This window comes from Anoplopoma fimbria, chromosome 11 (assembly GCF_027596085.1).
Source record: "Anoplopoma fimbria isolate UVic2021 breed Golden Eagle Sablefish chromosome 11, Afim_UVic_2022, whole genome shotgun sequence".
Classification (NCBI taxonomy): domain Eukaryota; kingdom Metazoa; phylum Chordata; class Actinopteri; order Perciformes; family Anoplopomatidae; genus Anoplopoma; species Anoplopoma fimbria.
The window spans coordinates 12,176,585-12,191,500 of NC_072459.1; the positions used below are offsets into that span (position 1 = coordinate 12,176,585).

General features: G+C 39.3%; 1 protein-coding gene across 1 annotated transcript in view; it reads right to left on the reverse strand.

The window, feature by feature from the left end:
* Positions 1-233: 233 nt before the first annotated feature.
* The window catches only part of LOC129098655 (protein tweety homolog 2-like), a 27,687-nt gene continuing 13,004 nt past the window's right edge, over positions 234-14,916 (reverse strand). The window contains exons 4-14 of the mRNA XM_054607725.1: positions 14,835-14,916; positions 11,933-12,028; positions 10,309-10,381; positions 7,863-7,932; positions 7,698-7,753; positions 4,408-4,500; positions 4,230-4,322; positions 3,049-3,191; positions 2,733-2,918; positions 2,565-2,643; positions 234-1,228 (exon numbers count right to left, since the gene is read on the reverse strand). The exon at positions 14,835-14,916 is cut by the window's right edge and continues 139 nt beyond it. Of these exons, the coding sequence (XP_054463700.1) occupies positions 1,148-1,228; positions 2,565-2,643; positions 2,733-2,918; positions 3,049-3,191; positions 4,230-4,322; positions 4,408-4,500; positions 7,698-7,753; positions 7,863-7,932; positions 10,309-10,381; positions 11,933-12,028; positions 14,835-14,916 (1,052 nt within the window). The 3' untranslated portion in view covers positions 234-1,147. The remainder of the gene's footprint in view (positions 1,229-2,564; positions 2,644-2,732; positions 2,919-3,048; positions 3,192-4,229; positions 4,323-4,407; positions 4,501-7,697; positions 7,754-7,862; positions 7,933-10,308; positions 10,382-11,932; positions 12,029-14,834) is intronic.

Below are 14,916 nucleotides of genomic sequence, written 5' to 3' on the forward strand. Positions count from 1 at the left end.
TCAGCTGGGGAAATGTCAAATTGATATCTATTAGGGATTTTTTCCCTATTCTCTTGAGATTTTTCAACTTAATATCAACTTGTCTGTTAAAAGGATTTTATTTAATTGTGCAAAAATGGGGCTGTGGAAACTTTCAGCCAGAGAGGACACTGCTATTTAGCCTGATGTCAAGTTACTCTTTATTGTTGTGTATCAAGACATAGCTGTCATATAACAGCTAATATCGCTTTTAAAATTCTTTGTAAGATGTTTTATGGAGTGGAGACACATTACAATACAGCATTTATGGTCAAATATTAGTTTAGTTTGATATATTATTCAACACAGAAAATGGCATACAGATTTCTCAAACACTGAAGAGAACAATTTCTTATTCACAAGGTACTGAGGGTATGGCTCTGAGAACAAAGTTTAAATTTCTACAAATTCAGTTCATGTTTCACAAGCTGTGTAACAGCACAGTGATACAGGCCTGGAAACGAATCAAATCCCATTCTGTTGTGCTTATTTAGTCCAGGGGGAATTCACAACAAAACCCAAATATTTAGAATGGTTTTCATTTTCTCTTATTGTTTAGACAGGTTGAAATAATGGTGTTTTATTTCACATACTGTACCCACATTAAAAATTACAAAAAGGCCAAAAAAATTAAGGAATAAAATAGTCTTCAAATTGTAGGTAATTTGCAAAAATCTAAATGTTTTAAAGGAAGCTCTATGGGTCATATTCAGCCATCCCATTTCACATCAAAACACTGTCCGTATTGATGATCATATCCATGCAGGCCATCGGACTACAATAAAGGCAAAAAACATTTTTGATCCAATCAGCTCAGAGGCTCTTGGTTTGGCTCAAAGAAATGCTTGTATTGGAGCAACAGTGTTTCCAAACATCATAATAACATCAGCAACAGTCTTGAGATTAACTTAAACAGGCCGTCTCAGTTCAAAACTGCATGCAGGACTTTCAGAGCACTGCACTGGTGTGTTTCTGAGGTATTCGCCTCATATGGCCTGCTTTCATGTCTCAGATTGGGACGGCAGGCTGCAGCTCCAGTAAACAGGATTACGCCATGAAGACAGCCTCCTCGGTAGGAACCCAGAGTCTCAGACATCGGCTCACCAAAAAGGATTCAGTAGGTAGCAGGCTACACCTGGAAGTCAGTCCCAAAGTGTCTGATCTGGGCATCAGTCATAGATAGATAGGTGGTCCTCATACTGGGCGAGTACTGCAAGGGAAATTATTGAAAAACAAAATTTAGCACATCTGCACTGAAACAACAGCACTTTAAAATCAAATTAGAAGTTCAAATAGTGTAAACTGATCCAAGTTTGGAGAGTATTTCTTTTCATGATTAGCTTCTCTTTAATTAGGGGTTGTGGAATCGAGGTGGTACTTTAATGTAGCGGGGGACTTAAAGACCAGGTGGAGAGCAGTCAGAGGGCATGAGTTAGGGGTCAGAGAATAAGTGACACTCACATAAAACACTCTATGGATAAAACAGTGCCGGAAGGTCAAAGGTCACAGAGCTGAGGTACTGTATGGAGCTTTAAGGGGCTGTTTGGGTTATAGGTTAAAACATTCTGCACAGAAATAATCACCACAGAGGTAAGCCCACAGCACGTTTCAAGGAGTGGAATGAAAAAGGAAATCAAACCAATCAGGGAAGTAGTTAAGACAATGATAAAAACTTACGGTTTTTAAATGTCTGAGTAAAAAAATGAAAATAACAAAAAGGTTAGTTACCAAACAATGCTCAATATTCAACAGTTAGATAACATTTTGAGAGACAGCTTGAATAAAAGCATGAGTAAAATGCATCGCAGGGCTGATTGAAAAAAAAAATCCCTCTTTTACACAGAAAAAAAAACAAAACATGCCAGTGCCTGTTAAAAATGTGTCTCACAGAGGTACACTAACATTTTAATCAATGGTCCATTCCACATTCTCTCCCTTTCTTTCCCTTAAAAAGTGTTTTCAAGTCTTTGATATGCTGTGAATGCATTTCAAGCACTGAGACAGCCACGCAAACAGAAAAGTTAACAGAAAAAAAACTTCACCTAAATGAGATTTACCAGCCTTATTTATCATCTAGCTCCAGCTCTGGAGGCAAACTGTACGCTTATAGACTAAGAGTTCTACCATTAAAACCAGATACCTGCACTGTCTTGAATCAGCACAATCCATGGTTATTTCACACATACATAATGTATGTATTAGTCTAAGCCATGACTTTGTAAGAATAAAAAATACAATCAAAGGCAGTGGTGAAAAAAACAGGAGCATTTGCTGAGAGGTTAGTAGTGAGAGTGTGTGTCTGAATACAGAGTTGGCACTGGGCTAGAAGTGTATGCACTTCAGTAAATGGCCAGCAGATGGCAGTCCTCCATCACTTGCAAACTCTCCTCACTAAGTGTTGGCAGTGTGAGGTTCTGTACAGTGTACATGCATTGTTCATGGTGTTTTTATGCATGCTTTCTGTTAGTGATACAGCAGTTCTGAGGTCAGTAGTGCCATCATCGTCATCACACTAGGGACACTAGTGCCTCATAGGGCCAACGCACCGAGGGAGGTGGGGATCCTCTCCCTATCAGTGGCACATTCTCATATCGAGGACTCCCTCCAAACAGCATGGACTGATTCCTGTGATGGAGAGGGGAAGGTAAAAAGGAAAATTGTAAGAGATTGAAACACACAAATACTACTTTACTTTCATCATCTTTTGATCTTACATGTATTCAGGAGGTGGCATGACATTAGAGGCAGATTGTGGAGGTGGATGAAGGCTGGCCTGGCTACCGATGCTGCTGGTGTAACTACAAAAACTGTGGATGTTGGACCTTCTGGGGTTGTAGGACATCCGCCGTGCTTGGGGGTTGAATGGGTCCTCCTCGTCTATGTCGTCATACTCTTTATCCCTGGATAAAAGGGGTACACCAACACACACACACAGCACACACAGAGACAGAAACAGAGAGAGTGCAGTCGTTAACGCTTAGTGCGTTGTCGCCAGAGAGTAATGGGATAAAGGGGTCGCTTGGTTCTGACCTGCTGCACATTAGTGTCCACACTCTGAAAATCGCGCACAGCATGGCAGAGAGTGCACAGGCAGCCAGCAGAGAAAACAAAGAGAGGTAGAGGAGCCCTTCCACCCCATCATAGCACACACCCATTAGGGCATCCAAGTAGTCCTAGATGAATGGACACATATAGTGCAGTCAGTTATTATCAGTGTCCAGTAACAATATTAACTTTCACAAATACAGACTTTTTTTCAAAGAGAACTTAGGTGTATTAGGTTTGTATAACTATTCTGACAATATGAGTTATGAGGTTTATAGACAAACACAACATGGGCAGACTGATGGATTACAAACACATGTTGTTTATGCCACTACATTTAATTGAGTTCCATTGAAGTAATGTATTTTAAAGGGCAACATTAGATCCTTATTCTAAGCGTGAATTCTCTGTCTTAAAAACAAGTGCAGCCTTTCACAGAAGATGTGTCAGAAATTTGCAAACCACTTTCTACACACAAACACAATGCAGTGTTTTCTTATATTGAGAAAGTAATTTTACTCTGATGACATGTGGGTAACAAATGCATTCTTTATTTTGTTTTGATTTTCATATTTGAGTAATGACTAACAAGCTCTGAGAACAGTCTCCACATTTGCATCTTTGTGTGTGTTGTCACTGTTATTGAGCATAATTGAGTTTCTTAGAGCTTTTAATGTAAATAGCATATCTAACATGCACACATGTTTAACTACCCGTACACTAAACTTCCACCCCACCAGTGCATAATAGAAAACATCTGCCCCCCCCGCCTCCACCTTACCTTATCTATATACTTTTGTTAAAGAATAACACACCAACAGTACAAGCAGAATACAATGGTTATGTGATCTAAAAGCCAACATCTGATGGTACGATAAAAGCAGCGAGAACGACTCATTTCAGTACTGAGATGTCTTATTCCCTTTACAGATAAAACTCTTGACAATCTGAAACCTGCAAACGGAGACTTTGATGGTTGGTTGATAGAGCCACTGCAGCAGATACATAGTGTACTGACACTTGGAATAGTGTATATAAACAGGGCGGCCTATGAGAAGTACATAGAGGTATGGTTCAAAATCCGTCAAGGTGGTCCTCTAAGCGGCTTTGAGCTACGCTACAAAGCAGCCCTATTAAAAAGTGTCCTGGTCAGAATCTGACCTTACCTTATGTAGCCCGCGACAATCGAGCAAGGCTGTTAGCTGGTGTAGACTGAACTCTGTAGAGTTTAGCAGTCTTTGGATCCCCAAAAGGTCTCTCTGTATAAAAAGGTATAAAAGAGAGGCGAGAATGATACACATTTTCCAATGGTCCGGTGTAATAGACCGTCAGCCAGCCACTTACCTCAGCAGTTGGGAAAATGGGCACCGAAAACTGCAGCAAGCCCTGGATCTGGATTTGCATGGTGGTCAGAGAACGCTGGCAGATTGTCAGAGACTGCAAAAACATAATCGACCACCAACATCACATGCATAGACATCCACACAACAAACAAAAGAGAGGATCATATTAAGTAAAGCATTGTTTGGGAGCATCATGTCAACAAGTAATTAAAGGAGGCTTTATAATGCGCTTAGGACACATTCCTTTCCAGACAGACAGGCCCAGATTAGCCACCAACCGTCTCGCCCACCAGTCACTGTCCCTCCTCACATTCCCCCTAACCCAATCTCACGCACAAACAAAAGAGCAATATTTATATCATCTAGGCCATCAGTGGAAAAGATTATCTTTACCTACTTAACAGGCATCATTTTAATCCCTATGGATACTGTCATGATAACAATGCATGCAGGTTTTAAGCAAATATTGGATCACAAATTCCCTCAACACATGCCTTACAATTTACAGCACTGCTCATGAAAAGAATCCTAAATAACTATACTACTTACTATCCTAACTATACAAATATTCATAAGTAGTAATATGATCCCACCATCTTAAATTGCATGATGCCGTGTGAGTTTTGAACAGTTTGTGGTGGGAAGGTGGAGCATTTCTCAAGAAACAGAACCTTGTCATTTGCGAGTAGACTTCACATTCACACTCTGTGCTCCACCATTTTAAAATGGGTTCAATGATCAGTGATCATGGAAGCTGACTTTATCATCCTGTTCATGAACTTGTAAACCTCATCTGGTACACGTTGTCATATATAGTAAGATGACCTTAACCGTCAGCCTTTTCCAAAATTTTATTTCACAGCAATTACAGCTCCAAGACCACATTTGCAGTCGACATTTAGTTGTAAATCATTTCTAATTAAAAATTACAATGGGAGACAACTAGAGTTTTGTGCTTATAATACAAGGTTATGTTTAAGTCTGCTGGCCTTCAAAATAAGTGCTTTCTGAATAGCAGCCATGAATTAAATACCAGGGTTGTGATGCTCACCTCTGCACAGGCTTTGTGTGACAGCTGTATTTTTTCTATAGTTAGTCTATAGTTTTTTCTATAGTTATTTATACAGTTTGTATATATATATATATATACAGCGGATAAAATAAGTATTGAACACCTCACCATTTTTCTCAGTAAATATATTTCTAAAGGTGCTATTGACATTACATTTTCACCAGATGTCGGTAACAACCCAAGTAATCCATACATACAAATAAAACCAAACAAATTAGTTCAAAAATTAAGTTATATGTAATAAAATGGAATGACACAGGGAAAAAGTATTGAACACATGAAGAAAGGGAGGTGCAAAAAGGCATGAAAAGCCAAGACACCATCTGAAATCTATCAGTAATTAGAAAGCAATCCGGCCCCTTATCAGTGCAAATTAATATCAGCTGGCCTATAAAAAGGTGTCTCATTACCAAGGTGTCACACAAAAAACATCTCATGATGGGTAAAAGCAAAGAGCTCTCTCAAGACCTCCGCAACCTTATTGTTGCAAAACATACTGATGGCATTGGTTACAGAAGGATTTCTAAACTTCTGAATGTTCCAGTGAGCACTGTTGGGGCCATAATCTGGAAGTGGAAAGAACATCATTTCACCATAAACCAGCCACGACCAGGTGCTCCTCGCAAGATTTCTGACAGAGAAGTGAAAATAATTATCAGAAGAGTTGTCCAAGAGCCAAGGACCACTTGTGGAGAGCTTCAGAAAGACCTGGAATTAGCAGGTACAATTGTTTCAAAGAAAACAATAAGTAATGCACTCAACCGCCGTGGCCTGTATGCACGCTCACCACGCAAGACTCCATTGCTGAAGAAAAAGCATGTTGAAGCTCGTTTAAAGTTTGCTGCACAACATTTAGACAAGCCTGTGAAATACTTGGAGAATATAGTCTGGTCAGATGAGACCAAAATTGAACTCTTTGGATGCCATAATACACACCATGTTTGGAGGTCAAATGGCACTGCACATCACCCCAAAAACACCATACCAACAGTGAAGTTTGGAGGTGGGAACATCATGGTGTGGGGCTGTTTTTCAGCAAACGGCACTGGCAAACTTCATATAATTGAAGGAAGGATGAATGGAAAAATGTACCGAGACATTCTTGATAAAAATCTGCTGCCATCTACCAGGATGATGAAGATGAAACGAAGTTGGACATTTCAGCAAGACAATGATCCCAAACACACATGCAAGGAAACTCTCAATTGGTCTCAGAGAAAGTAAATAAAGCTGCTAGAATGGCCCAGCCAATCACCTGACTTGAATCCAATAGAAAATCTATGCTAAGAACTAAAGATCAGAGTTCATAGAAGAGGCCCACGGAACCTTCAAGATTTGAAGGCTGTTTGTGTGGAAGAATGGGCCAAAATCACACCTGAGCAATGCATGCGACTAGTTTCTCCATTCAGAAGGCGTCTTGAAGCTGTCATTACCAACAAAGGCTTTTGTACCAAGTATTAAATAAATTTCAGTAAGCGTGTTCAATACTTTTTCCCTGTGTCATTCCATTTTATTACACATAATTTAATTTCTGAACTTGTTTGTTTGGTTTTCTTTGTATGTATGGATTACTTGGGTTGTTACCGACATCTGGTGACAATTTCATGTCAATAGCACCTTTAGAAATATATTTACTGAGAAAAATGGTGGGGTGTTCAATACTTATTTTACCCGCTGTGTATATATATATATATATATATATATATATATATATATATATATATATATATGTGTGTGTGTGTGTGTGTGTGTTAGGTGTCTAAATATTTCTTTCCAAAGTCATATATGCAAGAAGTGATGGGCTGATGTCTTTAAACAGAAATAACTCAGAATTCTTAATTCCTCTTCCTCTTTCCTTAGAATTTCCCAGTGGCCTCTAAACAGTGGCTGCCTTTATGCATTATATACAGTAAATTGAATAAATAACTCTTGCTTGTGAGTACCCCAAGGCAGAGATTATGCACAGGGTAAAAGATACAGCTAATTTTTGGAGACCGGCATATGAAAAAGGAATATTCTTTGATCACAGTAAGTAATTAAATTAGTGTTGGGTGCTCATTTTTCAGAGCTTATCCGATTAGGAACAGATGATGATCTAGCAGCTTAGCATCTAACAAGGAAAAAACTATTTTAAAATAGAAATACATTTTCCAGCATGTGACTCTGTGTTAAATTCATGTTTAAGCAGTCAGCTGAGACTTTGGACATTTTGTCAATACCTGTTGGAAAGGGTTTGGTAGATTCGGGCTGCAGAACAAATAATAGTGTGCAACATCTGGTGGGTGAGAGAAATAGGGAGACAGGGGAAGAGATTAGCATTGTATCTTAAAACTCAGTGACAGAGAGGTGGTGTTTGTGCAATTCTGCTTGTGGAGATGAATTACCTGCACTGAGGAAATCCTTGGTTTGGTTAACAATATATTTGTGTGGAGACACACAAAAGTCACTGGTGCCCTGTAGGAAAACAACAACATGCTGTAATCTTGCAAGTATAGACCAAAAGGAAGTGCAATATTTATTCAAGCCATGAACTAGATCCAATTTATTGTGCTGCAACTGAGTGAAACTGAGTTTGCACTGGGCAGTTTTGGACAATCGCTCACCCAACACAAACTATTTATTTTACAACATTTTTATCACCATTTAACTCTGCAGAGTGAGCCTGTGAAATGATGGTATTGACAGAAAATGCACACTTTAAACAAGCAAACGGAAAAATGTCTGGTATGTAGGGACTGGCCTCATGCTGTATTGACCATGTAGAGCATTAGTTGCTTTAATGACCATGGATGAAATCTGCTAAATCTGTTCATGCTCTTAAAAACATCCATGGGCATGCATTAATAATAAAGGGCCACAGTATCTCTGCACTTCTTCCCTAAAACATAAAAAGAGGGCAAAACAAAAATAACTTATTACATTTTTATAGACATGCATAATTGACAGCTGGGAAAAATAACAGGCTGCTGTTCAAATTGATCAAGTTCAAAGGGATCAAGAAATCTGCAGAATGAAACATCAAAGCTTCATGTAATTTATTTCTTATATAAACTTGAGTCCACTGCTTTTCATGTCAGTCCCAATGAAAAGTTCGTTCTACAGCCTCTAGTTGTAAAGCGCAGCTCAAAGGACTTTACTAAGCAATGATCTATAAAAAAAAGATGTGACTATGAAAAAAAAGGATACAACTAAATAACACACATGGAAATACAACTGTAAAGCAAGACAAAACACATAACAGGCTGACTAACCTTCAATTTACACTTATTCAACCTCAATTTACCCCTCTAAACTAGATTGCGATCATAAAAACTGTGAAGTGACGTGTTTCAGGCACTGTATGTATGTTACCCTTCATCACTATCTCATTATATAAGCGGGGACATTTTGTTTATGCTTGGTCTCATCAAATATGTATAAATGTATGAGCATTTTCTAGGCCAACGCTATCATCTACCTTCCTTTCAAGACGCACAATGTTTTTGCAGCATGCAGTTTTTGAGTAATGATGTGCAGGTGCAACAAGTTTACTTTTTGCATACTGTCCTATATTCAAATGATTTGACTGAAAGCTGGGTTCTTTGATAATCCCCTTCTCTGTGGAGGACTGGCCTTTATCTATTAATAAGGCAATTACAGTTCTGAGCAAATTTACATCAGCTCCCCTGTGAAATTTTGGTCTCAGTCAACTATGATTGTTTTAGTTGATTAATGCTTTTTAATGCTTTTTTTCTAGCTCATCACTGATGAGAAACGTATGAGCACTTTTCTAGTAGATACAATAATAAAAGTGGTCAATTAAATCAACTAACCGATTAGTCAACAAAACTGTATGAGTGATAGTGGACTAAGAATGGTTTTGGTCGAGGACAGCCTTTCCAGTGACTAAGAGATGTGTCCTGAAGAAAAGCTGTGCTCAACAATTTTGGTTTCAATGCGGGTTCATGCTTCACTATTATGGGCTAAACTAAGCCAGAGGCACAGTCCTAGCTATTGGTAATCGGGTTTTACACCTGCAGAGAAGCTCTGCATTCACAGAGAACCAAAAGATATGTCTATATTTCACGCCTGTGTAGTTAATTCCAGGTTCAAACCAGCTATCAACCCCTCTTCTGCTTCATTCTCGCTTTCCCCTTGCCTCACTTAAACAGCTGTCCAGATGTAAATTCCTAGTGGATAATCCGCGGACAGAATAATCTACAGGAGGCAAGGAGATCTAGGAGAGGAGACAGTGAGAGAGGAGGAATGCTGGAAGTAAGGGGTTACTCTTTGTACCCCAGACAGTGCCCCTTATATGAGCTCATTGAACCCACTAAGCCCAGATGTACTGCACACATGGTGTACGGACAGGAAGGGAGAGCAATCTGTCAGACATAAGGAGGACTGACAGACAAATAAAGCTGAGCACAACAAAACAGGAGATTTTGAAGAAAGCAGGGCTAGTAATTAATGCTAGAAACAGCTTTGTTTACAACTGTACGGCTGAGGGTTGATAAACCTAAAACGCAAGGGACTTGTAATCAGCTTCACTGCATGACCATAGAAAAGTGCTCGCTGTAGACTTAACAAACAGATACAGATACTCTTTAACCAGGAAAGATGTCCAAGAATGAATGCGTATTGACAATAAAACCACACGGAAAGTAATGGCAAGAGGTGGGAAGCTAAATACAAGAACCACCACCTTCCATTGACGCTGTGGGTCAAAAAATAACCAACTGGTTTGCAAGAGCAGAATATAAAATGCAACCCTACATGAATAAATAAATAAAGAAGCAAGAAAGTTAAATTTTGAAAAGAATATTTTTTTAAAAGACAGCGTCTTCTCACCACAGCTGTAGCAGTGCCTGCTCCCAGTGAGGCCCAGCTTAGGATCATAGACAGCACTACAAAAGCCGTGATCCTGGAAGAAAACAGCAAATGGGAATGAGAAAGATTGGGGTGTCAGCGAGATACAGACAAAGAAAAAGACACATGGGGAGAAGCAGATGAATCAGCTTGTCCTTGTAACAGTGATCTTCAGCACATTTTAACCTAGTTAATTTGATTTATTATTTTCAGCGTTTGCTTGGGAATTGTTCTCCTTCTGCCTGAAGACAGAGGCCCAACTCGCACTTTGTACTGGTGCAACGTAGATTAGACGATACGGCCAGAATTCTAGTTATTATGGGGGTGATATGAAGATAAATCAACTCATAACTACATGCGCAATTACTTGTTAGCTCTAGACTTACAGAGAAAAGATTGATTATATTCAGATATGTTTGATTGGAGCAATTGTTTAATAGAGGTATCAAAATGGCTAAACTAAAGTTATTTCTACTTGAAGTCTGGGGACTTTTGATCCCTGTCTTTTGTCATTTCTGCTCTGTTGGATTCCACTAGCAGCATCTTAATTGGCTGCTCTTTCTGTCAATCATGGCTGTCAATCACTCTGCCATGTTGCTGTCAATCAAAAGCTACCACAATCTTTGGTTTGTCGACCTCTTATGTTTTTTTCCCCCTTTTTGTCTGGAAAGAGAGAAGGGTTCAACAGTGTCTTCACATTGTGGAGGTGGTTTTATGAGAAAAAAAGGAGATAAAAACAAACCCCCCCACTATTAACCCCCATTTCTTTGTCATCACTGGCAGAAACTGGAGAAAGTGATGTAAATTATAGGGAGATAAACCCTGTAAAAGAGAAGGAATGGCCCCCTGATGGATGTAAAAAGGTTACAGAGGGATTCTGTTCTCAGCTCACTTCTCGGACCCTCTTGAAAGCACCCATAAAGTAGCCTGAGAGCACTTAATAATTAGTTGAGGGAGCGTACTCATCCTGCTTGTGCGATCAATAGGCATTAGTGAGACCCATCAGAGAGGGCTGTGAGGAGGGATCCTGGGTATCATCTGCTAACACCGACACGTAGGCTGCACTAAATTGGGCAAATGGGATGGGAAGTCTGACTGTGGATGTGCTTGTCAGACATCCGTGTTGGTTTAAATGAATGGTTGCAATTTCCTAACAAAACGTTCCTACTCCTAATCGTTCCAATTCTTTCAGAGTTTAGGAATCCAAAATTTTCTATTGTTTAGAGGAGAAACATCCGTGGTTTTAAACAATTTTGATATAAAATATGAAATACACAAACTGTATTGGTTTGATTTAGTATAAAATATACCATAGAGTTGCCTTTAATTGTATGTGGAAATAAAATGCAAGTCACTGAGGAGACGGATAAGGGCAGTGCTATTATCAGTGCTATTTGAAGATGTAATACTATCGCTGGTGCTGTTAATGGAGTGACCTATATGGAGCCAGTGAGGCTGACTGGTGCCCTGTCTGCCTGCAGTCTGTGATCCAGGCAGAGGACAAAGAGAACATAGATGGACCGCGAGAAAAAACAACAAAAACAAAAAAGGCCTCAAAAACAAGATGAAAAGCAAATCCTTCCACATACACACACTGGGTACCTACGTGATCAGCAGCCATCGAGACTGCTTGGCCATCCCCAAGCACATGGCCAAGCAGATGACCAGGTCCAGGATCAGCAGCAGCAGATAGGTCAGCCACCTACGAAACAGGAGGCATCAGTATTACAGCTCTGATGGTTGCTTTCACTTGCAGACAGCATACTTTATTGGACAAGCCTCAGGAAGTGCCGGCCCAACATATGTTCAGGAACGAATGTGTGAGATCCTTGTGATGTACATCAGCATTCTTGTCTCGCAGTTAGAGCACATCTGTTTCAGGTAATTTCCACCCTGTTGGCTTAATAATTCAACACCACAAATCCATAGCCATTAATTTTTCAAGCTCTGAAAATGTCCTTCACAGGCAGCCTGGACCTGAAGTGTGTATGTGTGTGTGATTGTGTAAGAGTGTGTGTTCTGACCAACCAAACACGTGGAAATGCTCATGACACATTCTTAACTCCACGAGCCCCGGTAGCATTTTAAATCTTTTAGCAATGACAGAGGAAATTAAAGACGATGATGTTCAGGATGGTGAATTCTGCAGATTCTGGCTGTGAAGTATCGTAGTAAATCTGTACACCAAGGTCACTAGAGAATATGATTCTCTCATGCTATGTGAAGAAGTCTAGACACTAATAGACTTTGAAAAAAGACTGCTCACAGAGGAGGGAATACGGTTAGAGATAAACACTAAAAGAGACTGCACGTTACTTTATCTGCATAAACAGAACTGCAGATCGTTTGTCTGAGCACAGGGACAGGCAAGAATTCAGAAACAGAATAGGGAAGGGAGGATATCATTTTGGAAAACAGAATGGTGTAATTTCTTCCCTTGTTCAAGTTGCACTGGGTTGGCCATAACATTCGCTGTTCATCAATAAAGCCCTGCCACAGGCTGTTCATAGCTCAATGGCTCCATGCAATTCAATCAAAGCCCAGGAGATTGGTGTCAGAATTATCAAAGCAGCAACTCTAGTCCAAAAGAAGATCTGGTGTCATGACAGGGTGGAACAACACACCATGTGGGAATATGTATGAATTAATTAATAATGGAAATATGTGAACGAGAGAATAGCTACCAGTGATACAAATGTTGTTATTTGTGCCGTGTCATGCAAAAAGTCAGAGAACTTTGCTATAACTTTTAATTACATTAACGAGAAGCAAAAAAGAAAATATGGCAACTTATGTTAGCTATACATAAAAAAAATCCTAAATAAGTCAAAATGTTCATGATCAAACAAATAGAATAAACAAAGTTTTATTTCATGATTCCAGTTGGGCTTTATAATGTATTTTAGCGACAAGTAGAAAGGCCTGATTAAGACCTTGACTGCAGAGCTATGCAAATGTATTACTTTATCGTGTATAAACACACTTTCTGCTACACACAGGTTTACATGGCAACCAGCAAGACGGACTCTTGAGGTCATAAATCATGAATCATCTGCGTTCTTAGATTGTTTGGATGGCGATAAACACGTCCTTCTGAACACACGTTGTCTCTTTGCACTTTTAAAAACTACAATATGTGCAGAACTTTCTCACCTCCATTTTAACAAATTCCAAACATAACAAAGGATAGATTTTAGGTCATAATAGTCATACATATGCATTAATATGAAGCGAAAACACTTAGGCATAGAGTTAAAGAAATGGAGCTGCTTATCTAAGACTGCCTATCTGGTATATAACCAGGGGCTAGGTGACTAACATAGCCGTCCATAGACACAGGGAGATGAGTCTCATAACAAGTAAACAAAGCAATGCACTGTGCTGTACAGTTGCATAAGTAGGAGCCGTGTATATCTTTTTTTTAAACTTTGGAGGACACAGGCTTGAATTCATCTGTATGTACTGTAGAATACAGTTTTAACATATGCAATGAAATTTGGTGACAAATATGACTCAACATATGTTTTATCAGTCAGATTAAGGTGAAATGAGGCTGAAGAAGGAATAGCACTTCAGTGTTTAGAGTGTTTCTGAATGACTGCTTTACACTTCAATTTACTTCTGCTAAATCTGCAATCCACTGGGACGGACAGGAGTTATGGGATGAATTTGATTAGATGAAATAAACTTCAGGTCGCTGCGGAACTTGCACACATTCATCCAGATAAGCTCTGTTCCCTGACTAACTTTGCATCTATAATGCATATCAAACAAACGCTTTTGCAGAAGGTACCATACCACCCTAAATCTGTCTCCTGTGAGTCTCTCATTCAAATTTAGTCCAAAATACTCCTACAGTACTGTAATGAACAGGTTGCAAATGGGCAACTTCACGGCATAACAGCGCTATGAAGTTTTATGTGCTGAGGAATAAAACAAGCCACCCAAGCTATAAAATTACACTCACAGTTTGGAGCAGCAGCCTTTGGAGTGTCATAAATTACCATCCCTCTCCTAAATTAACGCTGGATATTTTATTCATTTAGACTACTTTGTTGTTGATTAAGTTTATTATTTTTCTCTCTGTTTATTGAATTTCAGTCTTGGCCTTTCAATACTTTTTCACAGTTCCTTTTTATTTTTTAAAGAAAGTTCTCAAAAAGAAAACCACATGAAAATAATAATTGCAATCGATTTGAGCAGTGGTCTGCGGATAAGGAGATCATTTATGGTCTAATAGTCACTCTGCCATGCATAACATTTTGTTGGGACATAAGCATCAGGGCTCAAACTGCACAGCGGGCAATAAGCTCAATTTCAGCTTTCATTTATTTAGCAATCAAGACAAAATAGCTTTTCCGGTCTGTGTTCCAGAGGGAAGATCAATAAAATCCCATCTGCTCTGTGTCTGGTCTGGATCACTTATAGTCCCATTCTGAGGGGCATTCTTTACCTCAACCAATAACAGACTAAATTAAATGGTGTCAATCACTCCAGGCTCCACCTACCTGTAATACTCAATGAAGGCTGTTTGGTCAGCGATGGCTGCCAGGTCAACATTGGCTTTGTTTATATCCGGCAGAGTAGTCA